This window comes from Melitaea cinxia, chromosome 15 (assembly GCF_905220565.1).
Source record: "Melitaea cinxia chromosome 15, ilMelCinx1.1, whole genome shotgun sequence".
Taxonomy (NCBI): Eukaryota; Metazoa; Arthropoda; class Insecta; order Lepidoptera; family Nymphalidae; genus Melitaea; species Melitaea cinxia.
The window spans coordinates 10,852,056-10,874,864 of record NC_059408.1 but is presented as its reverse complement, the minus strand read 5'-3'; the positions used below and the strand labels follow the sequence as shown (position 1 = coordinate 10,874,864).

Here is a 22,809-nt window from a genome sequence, read left to right as displayed (position 1 = left end):
ACCGCAAAGTGCGCTCCGCCGCCCGCCGCGCCCGCGTCGTCGCCGCCTCTCGCTCGCCGCCACCGCTGCCGCGGAGCCACACCGACTCACCCGCGAAACTTTGTCCGAAGTCGACGGGCGCGGACGTACGCCGCGTATTAATAGCCACCGCGAGCGGACACCGAGACCGAGCGATCAGAGGCGGCTCCACACGTCCGCTGAGTCGCATCACGACCGCGCGCTCCGACGCACGGACCCTCACGTTCGACAATAATACACCGTACACAAACTAAAACCGAAATTGAGTACAATTTTTTAAAGTGAAAAAAGTTAACCGTTCGCGTCGAAAGCGAAAGGCACGTGCGTGCGATCGTAAATACGGAGCGCAAAAAGTGCCGCCGTCATTGAAACTAGTGAAAAGTTTTTTCGCCGCGCACGGGGGAGACACCCCTCTGTTCCGGAAAAAATCGGCCCCTCACGTCCCTCTCCCGCCCGCCGCCGAACCTTTCATTCACCGGGAAAAAAGTGTGGCAAGGCCGTGTGACGTCACCGCATCTAGTGGCCACGCGCTCGTTCCCTAGCAACGTGAAGCATCTTACCATAGGTCCTTCCGCAACGGTGCAACTTCGCGGGTGTGCAATGTTGAAAACAAGTGACCTAAACTCGTACCAGTGGATGTGACCAGTGTGGAGTGGGAAGTGCGATGTAGGTGCGGACACAGTGGACTCTATGTGCAGCACGCAGCGCGCGCGGGTGTCGAGGATGCACCTGACGGGGGCGTCGAGTGGTGCCGTGTCGCCGGACACAAGCTCCACTCTGCTCCACGAAACCTACACGAAAATGACTTCCGACATTCTCGCCGAGAGGACATTGGGAGACTTCCTTTCGGAGCATCCAGGCGAATTAGTGAGAACCGGCAGTCCCCACTTTGTGTGCACTGTGCTGCCTCCTCACTGGCGGTCAAACAAAACACTTCCTGTGGCATTCAAGGTGGTGGCACTGGGTGACGTCGGAGATGGCACACTGGTGACGGTCCGAGCTGGTAATGATGAGAATTGCTGTGCGGAGCTGCGGAACAGCTCTGCGGTGATGAAAAACCAAGTAGCGAAGTTCAACGACCTCAGATTCGTTGGCCGTAGTGGTCGCGGTGAGTGCTGAAGGTGCAGTTATTGTTACACAATGATATATGTATACTCGTTTGAAAGATGTACCTCGTACGGAAAATTGTCCTAGTTAACAAAATTATGGTTATCGGTTACCAAATTTATTATTTCAAATCGTCATGAGATAACACAACAATTTAGTTTTTAAATAATATACAATATAATTTAAATTTCAAAAAGACATTTTGATATTAAATTTATAATAAAAACACACGCTAAGCTGAAGCGAAAAGTGAAAAAGTACAGAGACGATAAAATTTCCCACAAAACACTTGCTAAGGAGGTAAATATGGCATACAAATGTTTTCCCAAAGTTACGAAGTAGGGTAAACTTGGAGACATCGCAAAGAGATTACAACTTTTTCCGCGATACTTAAGAAAGTTTGTGAATGTCAAATAGGGCGGGATGGCCGACATAACCGCCCTCCCCGCCCTAAGATTTTTGTTAAGAAAGTCACAAGCGCGAAAAATATTAGATAATTTATGCTATGACAGAAATGATAATGTTGTAATAAAATATTTTATTTTTGTAAAAGTAATGGAGCTTAATTAAAAATAAAACACACTTTTGTTGATAATAAAGTTATTTCCGATATTATATTTAGAAAAAATCTACGGTAAAAAATAGCTATCATAATACTCAATATCAAATATCATTAATTAAAGTTTTATTTATCTACATTATGTTTTAAATTATGTGTCTATTAAGTATTAAATTCTATAGTACAAAATTATTTAAACTAATATAATACTTACAGCAGATAAATAATAATTACCTGTTTAAATAAATAATATTGAAATTAAGAAAATATTAAAATGCTTGAAAAACAATACTCAAATTAAATAATTATTACTTGCATTATAGATATTATTATTTTTTTTTTTATTTATTTAAAATACAGAGAATCTTACAAAAAAAAGTTAGCATTTAACGGTGTGACAAAAATCATCGTTGATTTATCCGCACACCGGCATTCGTCATCGTACGCTCACAATATCAAAAAATAAGTCGTAGCATAATTATAACAACTTAACAGTAACACACGATCAACATTTTTACACATCTACCCTCCAAGTTTTACAATGAATCAGTCACTAAATAATACAGTCGCAGTAGCAGGATACACACGGGGTGATTTACTTTGGCGATATTATTTAATGTTTATTTTTTATTAATGATAAGAAATATTATTTTAATTTATATTTTATATTTGTTTTTGTAATTTCATTTTTTAGTGAAGCTGGTAGAGCGTTTATTAATTTTGGTATTTGATATTGTAGTAGTTGTTTGCCATATAGATTATTGTAACTCGATACTTTTAATTCAACTTGAGACGCACTACGTATTTGGTAGGTACGCCTGATGACGTGTTGGTGTTCAGTTCAATTGAATCAGATAACTACTACTTACATTATAGATATAAACATATTTATGCGGCAATTATCAGATTAATTTTGAGGCATTATATAATAAATCGTAAAAATTGATTTAATTCAGTCATTAACAAACTAATTATATTTACGAAACTGACAAAAAATTGTTAAGTACAGCAGTAAGTCTACGAATGTTATGTTTTAATCCCTTGTTCTTTTAAGTAACCTAACCTAAAAAAAATAAAAAAATAAAATTACATATAAAACCACCAACAGAATAGAAGAACGCATGTAACATAAATAAATAGAAGTATCGTAATCCCAAAAAGAAAAAAAAATGTCCTACATAGTTTCATAAAATTTGTTTTTAATTAACAAATCTATCAGTCGATCAAATATTATTCAAAGGTATTATCTATATAAATAAAATATATTATGTATATAAATAAAAATGAAACGCCCAAATGTAGTCATGTGTCATTCGGAAGTTACGCGCTTATAGCGCGTAACTTCCGAATTGTATTGTTCTTTTTTGTGGATTCGTTTCGCATTTGTAAGGACTAAGTTCTTTATATACATATAAGAGAATAAAAATATAATATATTCATTAAAAAAAAGTATAAAGCAAATCAAAGTTCGCCGGATCAGCTACAAGAAAATATTCTTGACGACGATAATATTGATATATATACAAACAAACAACCTACGACATAAATTTTAATATTGACAAACGCCCAATCCTAATTCACAAGGCTGTAAAATATAGTTTTGTAGAATTGTGTGGCGTAATCGTAAAAATTCATTATCTAAAGAAAGTTATTGAAAAATCGATTGCCTATGAATTTTTTGAAAAACTTAGTTTATTCTCTAATATTACCAATGGAAAATCCTATTGGGACCTTTTTATTAAACTCCTGCATGATCCAAAATTAGTACTGCAATGTGTGTTTTACTATGGATTTTTTTAAAGAAACAGAATATATAGAGGTAACTACCAAAATTTTTAAACACATCCCTGATACGTATATAAAGCCAGATGATGGGGCGAGGGACATTCAGCTGAAAAATTAATATACGAATCGTGTGGCACCACACACGCTGTTCTTTATGATTACTACTTAACTCTTGCTATAGTCAGATGTTTTATACCATACAAGCTTCCGACAAAACTATTCAAACAAAAATTAAATACATACATAAATTGTCTCTGTGGCTTGATTTTAACTCGTAGATGTGATACATTTAGTATCATGCAAGTATTGATTTAATGACGCCTACCTTTTTAACTGCATTAATAATAAAAGTCGTCATACGCTCAGATGGCGAAGAGTACTCGTAGATATATCTATCGATGATTTCATTAAGGCTGTAATCATTAAACAATGATTTACAGCCTTTAAATGTTGCAAATAGACATCCGTTTGACAAACATTTCAAAAGTTGCTTGTACCACAAGGAAGTGTCATAAGTAGTGTTTGAAATGTTAGTATATCTTTAATTAATTAATTACGTATGATATGCTTAGTATAAAATTAGAAGTTAACAAATACAATGACAGTAAAAAATTTAAACATTCCTTTCATATTCTTTTATATCAGTGATTAAGCGATGTCTAAATTTTTCCTTTGTTTTTGCACTAGTTTAAAACAGATTTTCCTTTAACAGACAAAAAGGCCTCAAACTACAATGTGAATGAACGCGTTTTACGAAATTGAAAGCCCGCATATCTTTTAACACATCGTTGTCGCGAGTGTACTGATCAATAATAATATAGCGATATTGATGTATCCATTTAAGTGAACTGTGAATCCGTTTATTAATAACTAAAAAATAACGATTCGATGCCTTTATACGATATTAAAATTATGACTTTTACAGGAATAAACTCAATACTATGTGCTTGAATGATGCAATACCGTATAATATAAAAGTGCAAAAAATAACAAGCTACAAAAACAAACTAATAAAAATAAATAACAACATTCATAATAAAATTACTAACTACAATGAACTATTTTAAGAGTGAATACAATATACTTCTTTCCGTACCATTACAAGCAGGTCAAACAGATGAATGTTTATCGTGATGTTGTAATTAATTATTTAAGATTCTTAAATAAATATTTTTAAATGTATTTTGCGAGAAAGATAAGATAGTTAGATGCCCCTATCAATATTATGTACTCATGGCTCATAAAATACACAGAACTCAGGTTGATAGAACAGAGTACAAAGTCGTTACTTCTTACTAAAAAAAAAAAATAGTGTGTACGTAAAATGACACGGTGATTCTTCCGACATTATATTCACAATTCAACATTTACAGATATGACAAATCGACGAATTTTTTAAGGCGACTAAAAAGTTGTTTGTCCTTTGAATAATTTTATTTTTGTGCTGCGACCGGCGTTTATTTATTTGAGTCTTAACTAAATAGCATGGCGCTGGATTGAGCCAAACTGTTTTTTATTTTAAATATAGCCCTTTAGTTATCCGTTAAAATATACGAGCTTCAGAGGCAAAATTAAGACAAATTATACTGACACGCTACGAAATAAGTAGCCACTTTTACTTAACGTGGCTAAAAATACGGCAGACGAAATTTAGGTTTTATCTTTGGTTTCTTCAAATATTATAATTTAAGGTTTATGATCGACATATACTAGGTACAGCTGAAATCTACCTAAACATAATTATTGTTATTATTACATTACTCTCAAAAAATAAAGTGATTTAAATAATCGAATATCCTCACTCTTATCACGCGTATGCTTTGTAAACAGAAATGTTTATGAATAGCAATTAAATCCAAAATAGTGGTGTTAAAGAGTTGGTGGAATTGATTTTAGTTTTCTACTCAGAATAATTTATGATTTCGATATTAACAAATTAAACCGAAGATATTTTGACTTTCTATAAAATGGGAGACCCATAGCCTTAAATTGAAATTAGTGTATGGTGGAATTCCAAAAAAGGCTTCCAAACTATGTTAATATTTATTAGAACTTACTTGTGACTTTAAAGCAGTGACAGTAGGTATTCCTATAATAGCTTTCTCGTATCTGTGTATCGCTTATGCGTATCTTTATATTTTATCTTTAAATATATCTAATTTTTATTTATAAGTCTTAAAAATTAGTGACACTATATTTTTTTTCTTTTTAAGGATTACGTGTAACATGCCACGATATGAGACATTAATAAATACTCATATAAATCATTGCAGTATTCAGATAATGCACTAAATCTCTTATCCATCTATAATTCCATGTCTAGTTTGTACTAACGTGGTTTTGCGGGTAGCTAGATAATGCACAAAGCGACTGTCACGTGACGTTTAGTTAGCATTAGGCTATCTAGGTCTTGTCTAATAGATAAATAAGTAATAGGGTAAGCTGGGTTAATGTAACTGGGATATGCGTATATCTCCCAGCTTAAGATCGTGTCAGCGGCCGGTATGGCGACGACAGGCACGAGATAATCTGACTACAGAGTATGTTATTATTATTAATGGGACTGCAATAATATATTGTATAAATACCATACCATTTAGATAACTGTTAGCGAGATAATAAAATAAATAGTATTATTATTTTGTTCGTAAAAAATGTATTAAGGGTCTTAATAGAAACCAGTAAGTATATATATAGTATTTTACTATACACTCGAAGTTGTGGACCTCAGCTAGTTAAATTTAACAACTAATTTGCTAAATGGGTAAAAATTTTGCGCAAAGATCACAGTCGTGGCTTATGGCTGTTGAGCTGGCGGTTGCGGGTTCTTATATAAACAAATCTCAAAATCTCAATTATTGGGCACTCCAAATAATATTCACGTTAATAATGTGAGGGAAATTAAGTTTTTTTTTTTAATATTTAAATAACTTCACTAATTGTAGTCCTAAAAAATATTACAACTTACATGTGTTCAATGTTCATTACGAATAATAAAGAAACACATAAAAGCAGTTTAAAGTCCACGGGTCTGTGCTTAATGTTTAACGCGTTAGGGATCCGCGGTTAAAATGTTAGAAAACATAAATAAAATGTTTGTTCTTTTTGTTTAATTTTATTTCTGTACTGTTGTTTTTTTTTTTTTTTTTTTTATTACGTAAAAGTGTTTGATTATATGTATGCCAGAAGTGATAAATAAATAAATAAATAAAAATATTTAAAAAAACACTTTAGTTATACTTCCGTTGTATACCTATTCTGTAGTACCCGTTATTGTAGTAGTGTAGACAGTGTCCAATGCCCTAGGTAGTTATAAAAAAGTGTGTGTGTGTGTACTTATGTACGCACGAAAGAAGTTATAATTCATTGGCCAGCCTAACTTCATGTTGCTAACTTCTTTTTCGTAGACTAGCTAACTTCATGGTGTCAGTTTTTTGTGACGGTGTGCGCGCGCATTCATTGGCTAGCTAACTTCACGTTGCTAACTTCTTCTTCGTTGACTAGCTAACTTCAGGGTGTTGATGTCGGTTTTTTTTGTGATGGTGTGCGCGCGCATTCATTGGCTAGCTAACTTCACGTTGCTAACTTCTTTTTCGTTGACTAGCTAACTTCATGGTGTCAGTTATTTGTGACGGTGTGCGCACGCATCGTAAAAATTTACTCTCATCATTATTCACTAACGCGCCAAAAGAAATATAAATTCAAAAAACAAAAAAGTACAGTTTTGACGTCAGTGTGGTGTCAGTGGGACGGTGTGTAGGATGACCAGTATCATCTTATGAATTACTAGTTCTAATTGATAATCTGTTAATTGAGGAATTCCTAGAAGTTGCTAGAAGATGCTAGAAGTCCAAGAGGGTCAGGAATAGGGCAACTCGAGGCTCTTGGTGTTTCAGACGTCCGTTGCCTACTGTATCCGCTTATCATCAGACGGACAGTACGCTTGTTTGCCACGTGTTGTGTGTGTTGACTTGTTTTTTATAGTATAAAAATATTTATATGTCGGGTACATTACAATACAATATATAAACAATTTACAGTCGAGACAAGAAATTAACAATATGTAGGGTAGTATTAAAATATATATACACGAGTAAACAGAAATATGCGAAACTGGAAGTGTCATTGTTAGGGAGTTAGTTATGTTTCATTATATAACAAAAAATTAATACACGTATTAATTTTTTTTAAGGTAAAACGTATCAATTGTTTTGCTTTATTATAAATTTTAGTATTCTTTATTATAATCAAAAAAAATATTTTATTATTATTATTATCCTTATTTCCTTGCCAAATTTCATAACCCGTAGTTTAGTTTTAATTTAATGACATTCATGTAGTTTAATTTTTAATTAGATATTTTTATGAAATTGAAATAATTAGTGTTTATTTTATAAATTATTATCATTATATAATTCGATTTTTAATATAGATTTTAAGTAGTTTCTTAAAAGTAAAAAGCGATTTAGCTTCCCTAACGTCATTCGCCAGTTTATTGTACAGTTGGGTAAATTCGAACATTACACATCTCTCTCTTTGGAACATTGACTATTTATCACATACTAGCTGTGCCCGCGGCTTCGCCCGCGTTGAAATCAGTGTGTCAAAAAGTTTCCCGGCAAACTTCCAGTGAAACTCTCATCAAAATCGGCTTAGCTGTTCCTCTTGAAGCCCTTTCTTCATTGGTGAAACCGCATGAAAATCCGTTCAGTAGATTTTGAGGGAATCGATCACATACACTTTTGGGGACTTTGTTTTATAATACACTAACTGTTGCCCGCGACTACGTCCGCGTGGTTATGAAGATATGCATCACGATGTCTAACGCAAATTATTTTTCTATTTCAGTCACTTAAAATGCTTATCACACTGAGTAACTTTTTAAAAGGCACAATTTAGTATAATTTAATAGTTATTTTTATAAAACCTATAGGTACACCACATTTTTAGTTTTATTTTCAGGTTGCAGTATAAATAACCTATCAGGCGAACTTATAGCTGCTGTATATGTTTCATACAAACTATTAACCCCAATTAAACCCCCTTAGCGCTGGAATATCGCAAAATCCGTTCTTAGCGGACGTCTACTGACTATAGTCTACCTCCCTGCTAAATTTCATCTTTGTCCATCCTGAATGAATGGACCATACAGCGGTTTTTGAGTTCTCGTGATGAGTGAGTCAGTGAACTTTCTCTTTATATATATATTTACGATGCATAATTTGGACATCTTCTCACCATCTATAGAGCATTCATTTTAAATTTCAAGTCTCTTACTTCAAAAACTTAGGACTTTTATACAAAAATCCAAACCCCGTTTTATCCCCTTAAGGATCGAATATCGTAGAATCCGTTCATAGCGAACGTCTACACCCTATACCTACATGCCAAATTTCTAGTTTATAGCTTTTATAGTTTCGGAGATTTCGTGATGAGTGAGTAAACCTACCATCCCCCGTTTTAACTCCAAAAGGAAGTTGATTTCTAAATATACATTATTTGGACACCTTCTCACCATCTATAAAGCATAAAATTTAAATTTCAAGTCTCTTACTTCAAAAACTTAGGGCTTTCATACAAACTTCCAACCCCCGTTTTATCCACTTAAGGATCGAGTATCGTAGAATCCGTTCATAGCGGACGTCTACACCCTATAAGGAACCTACCTGCCCAATTTCAAGTTTGTAGCTATTATATTTTCGGAGATTTATTGATGAGTGAGTCAACCTACCATCCCCCGTTTTAACTCCAAAAGGGAGTTGATTTCTAAATATACATTATTTGGACACCTTCTCACCATCTATAGTGCATAAAATTTAAATTTCAAGTCTCTTACTTCAAAAACATAGGACTTTCATACAAACTTCCAACCCCCGTTTTAACCTCTTAAGGATCGAGTATCGTAAAATCCGTTCTTAGCGGATCTTTACACCCTATAAGGAACCTACTTGCCAAATTTCAAGTTTGTAGCTGTTATAGTTTCGGAGATTTCGTGATGAGTGAGTCAACCTACCATCCCCCGTTTTAACTCCAAAAGGGAGTTGATTTCTAAATATACATTATTTGAACACCTTTTCACCATCTATAGTGCATAAAATTTAAACTTCAAGTCTCTTACTTCAAAAACATAGGACTTTCATACAAACTTCTAACCCCCGTTTTATCCCCTTAAAGATCGAGTATCGTAAAATCCGTTTTTAGCGGATGTTTACACCCTATAAGGAACCTACTTGCCAAATTTCAAATTTGTAGCTGTTATAGTTTCGGAGATTTCGTGATGAGAGAGTCAACTTACCATTCCCCGTTTCAACCCCAAAAAGGAGTTGATTTCTAAAGATACATTATTTGGACACCTTCTCACCATCTAAAGAGCGTACAGTTTAAATTTCAAGACTCTTACTTCAAAAATATAGGACTTTCATACAAACTCCGAACCCCCGTTTTATCCCCTTAGGGGTCGGGTTTCGTAAAACCAGTTCTTAGCTGATCTCTACGCCCTATAAGGAGCCTACCTGCTAAATGTCAAGTTTGTAGCTGTTATATTCCGGAGATTTCGTGATGAGTGAGTAAACCTACCATCCCCCGTTTTAACCCCAAAAGCGAGTTGCTTTCTAAAGACACATTATTTGGACACCTTCTCACCATCTATAGAGCAAAAATTTTAAATTTCAAGTCTCTTACTTCAAAAACATGGGACTTTCATACAAACTTCCAACCCCCGTTTTACCCCTTTAGGGGTTGAATTTCGTAAAATCCGTTCTTAGCGGATGTCTACACCCTATAAGGAACCTACTTGCCAAATTTCAAGTTTGTAGCTGTTATAGTTTCGGAGATTTCGTGATGAGTGAGTCAACCTACCATCCCCCGTTTTAACTCCAAAAGGGAGTTGATTTCTAAATATACATTATTTGAACACCTCAATCCAACCTCAATTTTATTATTATTTAATTTGACACTTTCAGTAAATTCTGTAACATAGTAAAAAACTACTGTATTAATTTAAAAAAAATGCATTTTCTTCTAAAATATGCGTTAGAGAATATACACTTACGTTATTATTTTATATTTTGCAACCCCGCACTAGATTTCAAACTTTTCTATTGAGGTCGAAAGTAGTAATAATAATAATAATAAAAACTCTTTATTGTACACCAAGAGTGAGCAAAATTACAAATATAAAAGCAGGAGATAAGTACAAAAGGCGGCCTAATCGCTAATGAGCGATCTCTTCCAGGCAACCTTTAGTAAAATTAAGCCAATTAAATAGACAAGATGTTGTTGATATGTGGGGCTTGAAATTGTTTTCTACTGAAATACACAACTAAGCGACCTATATATACGACAATGTAATTTTTGAGAACCTCTAATATAGCGAGCGTTCTGAAAAGTATGTTTCAGCTGTAAGCATGCACTTTAGGAATAAATGTCTCACGTTTCAGCATTATGACCTGAATCCATAGCGAAAACTTAATATGTAGTACTAGACCGTTAAATAGGAAGGTTGTGTCTATCGAGACATTAGAAATTTTGAGTTACTTAATTTTGACTATTTCGACTAAGTTAGGGTTTCTTATGACACTGGGTACATTACCTGAGTTTGTAATGTACCTAATTTTAAGATGTAAATTTTCATTTTATTGCTTGATATTTTGCTACCTTAGCTTTTTTTATTATTGTTGAATTTTTATTGTAAATTATATTGTTTTTGACTTTCGTTAAGTGTGTGTATCACCTTATGGCAAAATAAATGTTTCATTTTATTTCATTATCAATTCTACTGCGGTAAAATTTCAAACAACACTCAGCAAAATTTAATCATAGAACTGCGCATATCGGTATACCAAGAAACATACATAACAATACCACAATGCCAGTCAAAAATAATTCTTCAGTACCACATACGACATATACCTACTACTTTAGGCTAGACAGAGCATTACAGCGTATCGACCGAAGTCGTATACAACGGCCTCAACCTTGATGTCGCAGTATGAGGGACAGAACGTGTCCCTACTGAAATCGTAACGCAGATCGCGTCGCTTGCGTCGCCTATACACAAGACGATATCAACACGAAATACAATAGAGATCAAACCCTCTCGTCCTGAAATTGAATTATCAAGAACTTGCTGTAGTATCCGGCGCCATGCTCGCACTGTTCAGTGACGTGTTACCGATATAAGTAGATATGAAGTGAAAGCTCAAACTCGTCGGTACATTGCAAACTGATTAATTGTTATCTTTTATTTTTGTATATTTATACGCAGTGCTTTTTCCTTTACTTACCATAAAATTAAAGATTAAAATTATAGCCAAGAATTATTATAACTAATATTAGTAATACTAATGATTTAGAGTCATTTATGATCAATTTAAAGCACTTGATGAATGAAACTTTAATGAATGGTCGATGAAACTGAATAAAGTCCGTCGATCGGTCGTTGAAAAATAAGAAAAGATTCGTAAAATTCTAATTAAAATTCTAATAGATAAATAAATAAGAATAAAGTCATCCTACTCCTTTACTTATAATTAATCTGATTCATTACTGACTGTATGAAAATGGTAGTCTCATATCATGTTAATGTAAGACAGGTACCATAAAACCATAACTGATAATTTTTAAAACTTGTATTTTTTTTTATTTTTTTTTTATGTCACTAGGTCGGCAAACAAGCGTACGACTCACCTGATGGTAAGCGATTACCGTAGCTTATAGACGCCTGCAACACCAGAAGCATCGCAAGCGCGTTGGCGACCCAATCCCCAATCCTCCCAGGAGCTCTGGTCACCTTACTCACCAACAGGAACACAATACTGCTTGAAAACAGTATTATTTTGCTGTGATCTTCTGTAAGGTCGAGGTACTACCCCAGTCGGGCTGCTCCATATTTTGAGCAGGAAATTCCTGCTGTGCCCTAACTCAGTTAAAGTTAAGTGTAAAGTTGTTAAAAAGTTAGTTGTATTTGTTTTTCTTAATATATAATATATAATTTACATTTGATATTAGATTTCAATTTATATGTATCTAATGAAATGTAAATGAGAGCCCTATAGTAATCCTATTGAGTATATTACATTTTTGCATACTACGTTTAAGGCAAGTTTTAATGGTATCTTAGCATACTCAATTAAGTAAGTTCATTACTAACATTGTGTTCTTATCACACTATCATTATATAGTATAAAACAAAGTCACTTTCCGCTGTCTGTACATATGCTTAGATTTTTAAAACTACGCAACGGGTTTTAATGCGGTTTTCTTAAGTAAATAAAGTGTTTCCAGATGAATATTATATGAATAATATAGTAGAGGGGCACTGATAGTTTTTGTAACCGTGCGAAGCCGGGGTAGGTTGCTAGTTAATAATAATGTAATGACAAACTCACTAGTTAAGTATTCCTTCGACTACCCGGTACCCCGGTACCCGGACCCCTTAGCAGTGGATCAACCAGCAATAATGTAAAAACTTTTTTGTAAAAAGATTTTTGTTTTTTTTTTATAATCAAATTTTTAGTGACAGCGAATTAATTTCTAACATTTTTTCCAAATTATACTTGACAATAATTAATATATTTTATCACAATTTCATCAATATATTACTTATTATTTTTATACCAACTAAGTTAAAAATCTATTTTTATAACATGTAGTATTTGAAAACGCAAATCGTAATAGACCTATATTATATAGATAGAGTATTAATGTATTTCTGGCATTCGATCGAAGTTCCTTACGTAATATTTCGAAGACGATGAAATCACAAAAGCCCTTACCATATCTATTATTAATGTACAATTTATTAACATCTGACAATTATAGGAAGCGGAAAATAATGGTTGTACTGACAACACGTTAAAAACACAAAATCCTAATAGTAAAAAATAACATAAGCTCGTAACTATATTTTAGTGTAATATTCATTATTTTATTTATAAATTTTTAACATGCATTACAGATTTAATGTATTACGATGGGAGATGAAGAATCCTTAGCTTCGCTAAATAATTATGGCTATGAATGTAATGGAAAATCCTCCGAAGATAAAAAAGAAGCGAATTGAAAAACCGCATTGAGAAGTTTCGCGCAGTGTTTTAATCTGGCAATATTTCAGAGTTGTGCAAATGAAAAGTTGGTCTCGAAGAAGAAGACACGACCCGCCTTCCGCGAGCGAACCAATAGAAAAGGTCGGAAAAGCAGCGTCTTTCACGGAGGCGGGGCCACGCCTGCGGTCACATAGCCATTTGAATAAAAATTTTCCTTTGAAGAAATTCTTTATTCGAATATATTGTGGTGCCTTGGCCCCGCTTTGATTACTGTTGCATCCCGTTTACGAACGACTCAGATTTCCATGCATACTTATCAGAAGACGAAACTTTTTAAATAAACATCCCGATTTTATTACGTTTCTTAGTTTATCGAAGGTAATAAAAACTTTATCTTTTCAATTTGCTTGTAAAAGTTAGCAACTCATGTGTAGACGTCTTGAATATATAAAAAAAATTAAAACAAACTTGAGCGGTCGCGGGTAACACGCAAACATCGTGTAGGTTGTGGCACGCACGCGGTCGGAGCCCGTAACAGGCCCTTGTCAACCATAACGCGGCCGCAACCGGCCCGGTTAACCGGCCCAGCCGACCCAGCCGCGCCCGGTTAGCCGCGGAAAACTACCATTTCATTTATGGTTGCCTCTCGGTTTTGGGGTAGTTGCGCTAACTAAGCGCGGCCCACAAGTTACGTAACTATGTATTGTGGTGTCACGCTGATTCACACTCGACATCATGCATTAGAATTACGGATTGAATATTTCAACTGGCTGTACAACGAGTTTCATTTACAACATCGATAGCCTTTTAGTGCAAAATTTATATTATTGTGTGGGTTTTAAATGGTGGGTTAATATAGTTGTGGATTTGTGATTGAGTTACATCGTTCAAAGAGCAAACACACAGCTTACATCAGCATATTAATTCAGTCAATTAGCGCGCACGTAAGCATTAGCACGTCGTTACGTCCGACATCGTCGTAATCGCCGCGACTGACACGGCAAGGAGTGTATTTGACAGGTGTCAAATTGGATTGCATCTAGCTATTAGGAAATGTCGTCTGCCTCGACGGAGAGAGCGTTAATTTTGTGTGGATATGGCATGTAGCATTGTTAACGATTTTTGCTTTGTAAATTGGTTCTACTTTTAAGTAAGAATATTAAAAAATATGATAACTCTACTTGAATAGCGTCCAACATACATAATATCTTATAAACTTCATGGACTTTCTTTTCGTAGTTATCTACAAAACCGTCAGAATCGCAATTTTATTTGAAAAAATATCCACTTCTCTTCTTAAATAAAAATTTACCATATTTTAACCGGCCTGACCTGATGTGTGAGTTGAATGTAAATTAAAAAAAAATCAAACTTGCGTTTTTGAATGAGTAAGAACCTTTAGTTTAAAAACATACTTAGGCCTATGATTGGTCAAATAATGTAAAACATGAAGTCAACGTTAGCGTTAGATATTTCATTCAATTTTCTTAAAATGTTAAGATATATTATTAGTTGTCTTATCCAACCCACAACCCCTCATTTCGAGTACGTTTCAGTGGAGTAGTATCTGTAGTCGCGAGTAGCGGCACTAAGCGCAGTTCTACAGTTTAGCTACTAATTGCGTCATGTGTATCACTTGTTGTACAATTAAATGCGCAATTATCTTGAATATAAAGACAACAATAACGTTAAAAGTAAAAGTCTTCTCAATATTCCATTAAGCTACACTGTAGCTGCTAGTCTCGTTAAGTCTTGCATGTACTGGCTTTCACTTTCTTATACAGAATTGTTAATATAAAAATAATATTTATACTCGTCTATAACAAAAATAAACATTAAGATTTTTTTATAACTATTTTGGCAAACAAGTGCACTGCTCACCTGATGGTAACCGATTACCGTAGCTTATAGACGCCTGCAACAACTAGAGCATCGTAAGCATGTTGACGACCCTATCTCCAACCTTCCCCAGAAACTGTAGTCACCTTCCTTACTACAGGAACACAACACTGATCGAAAGCAGTATTATTTAGCTCTCATCTTCTGTAAGGTTGAGATACTTACCCAGTCAGCCTTTTTTTTATTTTGAGCAGGATATTTCCTGCTGTGATCTACCTCCGTTGAAAAGTTAAGAGTTTTGATAAATTTTGCTAATTTATAGTTTTTAATGGAAATTAGAATAGTTAAAACAACAAAAGGTACAATACAAATATTAAAAATACTTAGTAAGAATTATAATATAGACCAAATGATAAATATTCTTAATTCTAACGCTCAAGGAAGATTAATTATTGATCTTGTTTAATTTCTTAAAACAAAGTTACATCAGTGTCATGTCTATGGCGCGCTAACAAAGTTAAACAAATAATTGTGACGTTTATGCCTTACGTCTCCAAATACCGAAGCTTGCGTAATAAAATCATGTCCCACATAAATCAATCTCGAAAAATAAAACGTCCATCATTTAGCGTGTGACAAGGGGGTGTGTGAGGAAATTGTGAACTCGTAAAGCGTGTCGTGCGCCGGTACATTAAGTAGGGGGTTATTTATTTAGGCGCACTGTTCTGGCGCTACGTGGTGTTCCGTGGCACGCCGCGACTGGCACCGGTACATCACTTGTCTAGCGTTCAAAGCTATTTGTTTTGATTTTTTTAATAACTGTTCCGTAACTATTGTTGGATATTTGAGTGTTGTTTAAAACGACATCAATGTCGAGACTGCTGTAAATGTAGTCGTCGTCTAGTTCAACGTTTCAGGTTAAGGATAATATTTAATGTTACCTACTCAGTATACAACCAAATTTTGAATTAATATAAAAATATTTACAATTTCAACTGCTTGTGTCTTAATATTATTATTCGTCATTTGATTTTAAATGAGTCAATATTAATATAGTTCAGTTTACAAAAATTATACATTGTTAAAAAAAGTATACATTGTTATTTTAGGCCAAATCGTGTTTAATCCCACAAAATTAATCTTGGTACATACATCGAATATCATGACACAAAACACGAGTATTCCCATAAGTGTTAACGACGTGAGCGCCTCTCGAGCCGCATTAATAAACTCCGATAGCCGCAACAAGCCGACTCGTGTACGGCCTCCATTTTTAACGAGCACACACCGTGCCCGCAGAAAGTAGCCTACACATGAAATCACGTATGAATGAGGCTTTTTTCAGTTTTTTCGCGTGTAGCCAGCGGCGTGCCGCTTCAGGCCCCATTAAAGCTTACATGTCACTCTCCCACCACCCCGCAACGGGGTGGAAAAAATCTGAAAATCGGTATTGGCTGCATCCCGCTGCGAGCGGCCGGCAAAGCGCTCCACAATACAGCTTTGACGGACGGTCATTTAATATTAACTGTGGTTTTTCCGCAGATGGAAATGTTTTTTTTATTGCCGGCGTTATGCTGTGATGAAGTGGTCGGCCTGTTGTTTGTGACGTGCTCTGATATGTTGTGGACGAGTTGCTCTTTTATGCTCTCCACTTTGAAACGTCATTTCACTTCAAGTGCTTATTTGTTCGGTATTTTGATAGTTGGCGAGTTATTGCAGTTTTGATGGTCATTACTTTAGGGTTAATTTAATTTATTATGCGTACTTTCGACCAGTGCTGCATTTCAGAAAGCAATATATGACAATTTTAAGAGATACTAGAGATAATATCTTTCAGCTGGAATGACATTCGATGCCGGAAAATTGAAAGCAATTCTGTAATAAATTTTTAACTTTTCGAACAAGTGATCAAAATCGAACTACAAAAATTGGACGCTGGCGAAAAGAGTAGCGACCACAGATTGAATTTATTGCTTCCACTCATTCAGAGTAAAAAGTTTGTACAAATATTTTACAGCTTAATCGATTTCATAGTTCCATTAGGACCGAATTTTTTTTAACCAACCACCCCGCTAGTTGAAATTTTATTCAACTTTACAACATGTAACATGTTAATACACAAATTTTAATGAAAAATTTGTTTAATTACACACTTTTGAAATTACACTCTTCAGCTGATTTAATTTTAAACCTACACGAGAGAAAATATTTAATTGTTTGTTTGCATTGAATAGGCTCCGAAACTAGGTACTGAACCGATTTGAAAATTCTTTCACTGTTGGGAACAACAGTGAAATAATAACAGCTACACTATCCGTGGGTGACATAAGCTATATTATATTTTCAAAAAAATGAGGGGAAAATATATGAAATTTTGATAAATATCCGTACGAAGCCAGGGCGGGATGCTAGTCTTATATATAAAATACTCGTGTCATAATGTTAGTTAACATACTCCTCCGAAATAGCTGGATCGATTTTTATGAAATTTTGTATGCATATCGGATTGGTCTGAGAATTGTCCAGCATCTAAGTATTTTTCATATCCCTAAGTTACAAGAAAACTCTTATTTCTATAGTTGCAATAAATATGTACTTCTTTTGTAATTATTCTTTTTCTTTTCAACATATTCATAATAAAAACAAAACAAAATGAAAAAATCAATAAGAAAAAATAACCCAATATGGACCTTAGTCATAAATAAAGAGTTTATTATTATTATATAATGTCGATAAGCTTATTACCTTTATTAACAACTTTATTCAAAGACTAACACATTACTTAAAAGAAAAAATAGATTTGATTCCAGTTTTATTATATAGTTATAATAATATACATTTTTCAAATTGATAAACTTTTATTCCGTTTAAGACATAAAAAATTAACGTTTTGATTTGTTACAGGTAAATCTTTCACGTTGACAATAACGATATCGACGACGCCGCCACAAGTGACGACTTACAACAAAGCCATTAAAGTTACCGTCGATGGACCGCGGGAGCCGAGGTCAAAGACCAGTTAGTATTGCCATTTAAATAATTTTGCAAATATCTACATTCCGAATCGAAAGTGGTAGCTTCACTTTTAAATATAAAAAAATAATTTAATTTGTAGAATGACAATTCTATGGTACTTTTGAAGCGTATTTGACCAAAGTTATTTGACATTAAAAAAATATGTCTACCCATTTTAACCTTTTAAATGGACTTATTTTCCATACATCTTAACACGTCTAACTCTTCACAAATCGATAAACCCTATCATTTTTAATCGACAGAATTTGTACTGTGTCTATACATAGCATTACATAGAGGAACAATTTTTACTTAAACGGCGGTTATTATATTATTGCGTATTTATTTATTATATATATATATATTATAGTATTATTTTGTAGTATAGTAACTACTCGTAATTTAGATAATTATTTTTATTATTACTAGGTAGGGAGTGACGCATAATACCCATAAGGCAGTTTTCTTTATACGTATAAAATATATTATGACCACTTGCGTGTATGTTTATCGTCCAAACTAAATTCAACTATTTTATTTTTAAATTGATTTTACCACTAAAAACTTATCAAATAATTATCTCTCTATATATTATAGTGTTTTTATTTTTAAAAGAACATGCACGCAACCTTTTTTGAGTATTTTTAAATTAATAGAACAGCCGATAGAAAAGAAATCAATAACATTATTTTTATTATTTTTGAATTATTTTTTTTTTGTGTAGGAGACAGAATGCGTAGAAACGTTTCTTTCAAATGAGTACCTATCTGAAAGGAGGAGATAGTAATGGTGGTATATAATCTATAGAAACATAAAAATAAAAAAATAAAAATTGTAAGTTTTGAATTGGCGCCGACCAAGCAATACAGAATGACACTTTTATTTACAGATTCATTATTAACGTTATGCTAATTGAAAACTTTGGTATTAAATATTAAGATACTAGCTGTGCCCGCGACTTCGTCCGCGTGGAATTAAATAAAATAAAAGTAGCCAAGTTACTCCTGATTACATCAGCTATTTAAGTAAAAGTCAAAATAGGTCCGAGAGTTTCAGAGATTAGCCGGAAAAAATAGACATACAGGCAGACAGACAGACAGACAAAAGTTATAAAAAATGTTATTTTGGTATATGTACCGTGTATACACATGAACTTTGTAAAAAGTGGTTATTTTAATATTACAAACAGACACTCCAATTTCATTTATTTGTATAGATTTAAGGATATTCATTAATGAATTGTTCAAAAATGTGTCACTTTGAATTCCTTCCATTATCTTATCATTATTATTAATATAAACTCAAAAGAAATGTCACTTAAATAAAACATATTCTTTAATTTATATTAGGATTATATTACGTCATAAAAAAACCACAGTAAAGAATTTAAATAAATTAACAAAATGTTTTTGGTCGTACAAAAACGTATAAGAAACGTTTAAAGATTTTTTTTTATTCTAGACGAGAATATATTAATTATGTAAGTCCTGAATTTAAAATAAGTCGGGGCAAGTTCTGCCGTATTTGTACTGATTACTTTTTGTTTTATGTATATTAACATGAATGATTGAGGATTATTTATCGTAACATTTTAGATACAATTAATGGTCTGTAAGACAAATCGTTCATTTCATTCATATTTTAATTTTCATCGCTTCATGTCATACAAATCTAATGATTGGACTTTAAGGTTCACATTACGAGTATAATGAGTACACTTGTTAAGAATTAGAAATAATTAAAGTAAAACTTCTCTGCGTACGCTGGACTTGGGGTACTCCCAACAGCACACAGCATACAGCATACGGCTGATGAATGCGTTACGAGAGTGTTACGAAAAGTGTGATCAGGCGAGGTTAATGAAGCAAGAGAGAGGTGTGAGCACACATTTTCTTTCTCTCATAGCCAGTTACGTTTCGTATATCTTAGATACCATTCAGGTCTATTTTGCCAGTCTATTGCCTCAGAAGTTTTACTTCAGTTGCGAGGCCTAAAGCACGCTCGTTTATTTTTTAACCGACTTCCAAAAAAGGAGGAGGTTCTCAATTCGACTGTATTTTTTTTTTTTTTTTTTTTTTTTTTTATGTATGTTACATCAGAACTTTTGACTGGGTAGACCGATTTCGACAAATTTTGTTTTAATCGAAAGGTGGTGTGTGCCAATTGGTCCCATTTAAATTTATTTGAGATCTAACAACTACTTTTCGAGTTATATCTAATAATGCGTTTTTACTTGACGCTTTTTTCGTCGACCTACGTTGTATTATACCGCATAACTTTCTACTAGATGTACCGATTTTGATAATTCTTTTTTTGTTGGAAAGAGGATATCCCTAGTTTGGTACCGTGATAAGAAAACCAGGATCTGATGATGGGATCCCAGATAAATCCAGGGAAACTCTCGAAAATCCGCAATAACTTTTTACTGGGTATACCGACTTGGATAACTTTTGATTTAATCGAAAGCTGATATTTATCATGTGGTCACATATAAATTTTATTGAGATCTGATAACTACTTTTTGAGTAATCTTTGATAACGCGTAGTTACTTGACTATTTTTTCGTCGATCTACGTTGTATTACTCGTCGATGTAATTGAAGTCGGTTTTTTTTTCGTTTGCGAGCAAACACAATTATTTAAAACAAGATTTACTTTTCTTTCTTTTTCAATCAGACATAGAATCGTGCATTTAACAATAAAAGGTTGACAATAAACAAATTATTTTAACAATAATAATACAAACTTTAAAATATCCCCTAAGTCTTCTATAAGGGTGTGTACGGGTTAACGCACATTGAGCAATATGATTGTCTTGCAAACTAATAACCTCCTTAATTTAGCTTATTTATTACGAAATTGTTATTTTACTGATGCAGATTTCTAATGAAATTGTTATTTGTTTGCTCCGGATGACGTCTGTTATTTTGCCTCTATAATATACTCAAAATAATCTTAATAAACTTAGTGTTAGATCGACTTTATTTTGATTTCCCTCATAACCTTCCCTCACATTTCTTCTCACATGTTTTTTTTGGTCGGAGTGTAATATTAATTAAGTCATTAATCTTAAAAAGAAAGATATATACGTATATTAAATAATGAATTGATTAATTTTATTATTTGTATAACTATTATAATAGTATATGGGGTTATGTTGTATGGGGTATTGGGTTGTCTAAATAGCCATAATGCCGCCCATTGTACTTCACAGTCTGTACCTGTATTTAAATGTGCCTAAAGTTAAAAATGTAGTTGTGCTGTACAATAAAGTATTAATAAATAAATAATTAAATAAATATATACATATGTCACCAACCCGCCTGCCCAGCGTGGTGACTATGGGCAACGCACATGAGTTTACGCCTTTTTGGCGCGAACTTGTGGAGGCCTATGTCCCAGCAGTGGACTGCAATAGGCTGAAATGATGATGATGATGATACATATGTCTATATATATACAATTATAACAAATTCAGATACAAGAATCGTCCCGAATCTCGTCTAATGCTCCATCAATCTGTATCGTGGGGATCTGTTCAAATGACTCAGTATGGACTCAATTAATGTTAACATTTATTTAAACTACACAAACTAATATTTATTATAAAGAATCTTCGTCAAAATTAAACACATGAGAAAAGTTAAATTATTGATTCAACTTGTAAATATAAAAAAAAACAACATTCGTGTATCTTAACTTACATGGATGTTAGAAAACTAATAATTTTATTTTAAAATAAAACATGAATCAAGAAACACAACATTTAATTAAAAATCTTGTTAAAAACGAATTCGATTGAGCTATTTATTTTGTTAAAAAAATAATTAATTATTTCACAGTTCACAACTTCGAACGCTTTTCATTAAAAAACCATTAGGTGTCTTTTCATTAAAAACCCGTTACGAGGTATTTTCAGTTCAGAAACTAATCAACTATTTAATTCAACAGACATGCTCGTACTATTCGAACTATCTCCGATGAAAAATGTAAAGGATCTGCTGTCTGTACCCCTTCACGAGACGAATGTGAGGGCACAAAGGAAGGCTGTAATGAATCGGTTGTTTAATTAATTAGTCAAGAAAGGGCCGGGTCGGGAGGTCGGGCTACCTCCCCGTGTGTGCATGCCCTGCATATTGATTTATTATTCCAGCCTCCACGACGATAAATTATTTAATTCTAAGTTCCGACGAATTACACATCTATATGAAGATGCGGGCATATTAATGACTTGAGCGATTCCTTTATGTTGTGCGTTTGTTATGTATAACAATGTGTGGATGTAGATATAAATAATGGAATTCCTTCTACAGTTATAATTGTTTTTAAGTAATATATAATATGAAAACAATATAACACTTTCTTGCTTAGTAAGTCGTAAAAAATAACTTTTTTAGTAGAAAATTTTTTTTGAAGAAAGAGCTTTTAATTAATATATTAA

At 33.6% G+C, this 22,809-nt stretch overlaps 1 protein-coding gene across 1 annotated transcript in view; it reads left to right on the top strand.

The window, feature by feature from the left end:
• The first annotated feature begins 708 nt into the window (after nt 1-708).
• LOC123660494 (runt-related transcription factor 3) overlaps nt 709-22,809 on the top strand; it is a 31,678-nt gene continuing 9,577 nt past the window's right edge. The window contains exons 1-2 of the mRNA XM_045595558.1: nt 709-1,126; nt 18,259-18,372. Coding sequence (XP_045451514.1) covers nt 709-1,126; nt 18,259-18,372 — 532 coding nt within the window. The remainder of the gene's footprint in view (nt 1,127-18,258; nt 18,373-22,809) is intronic.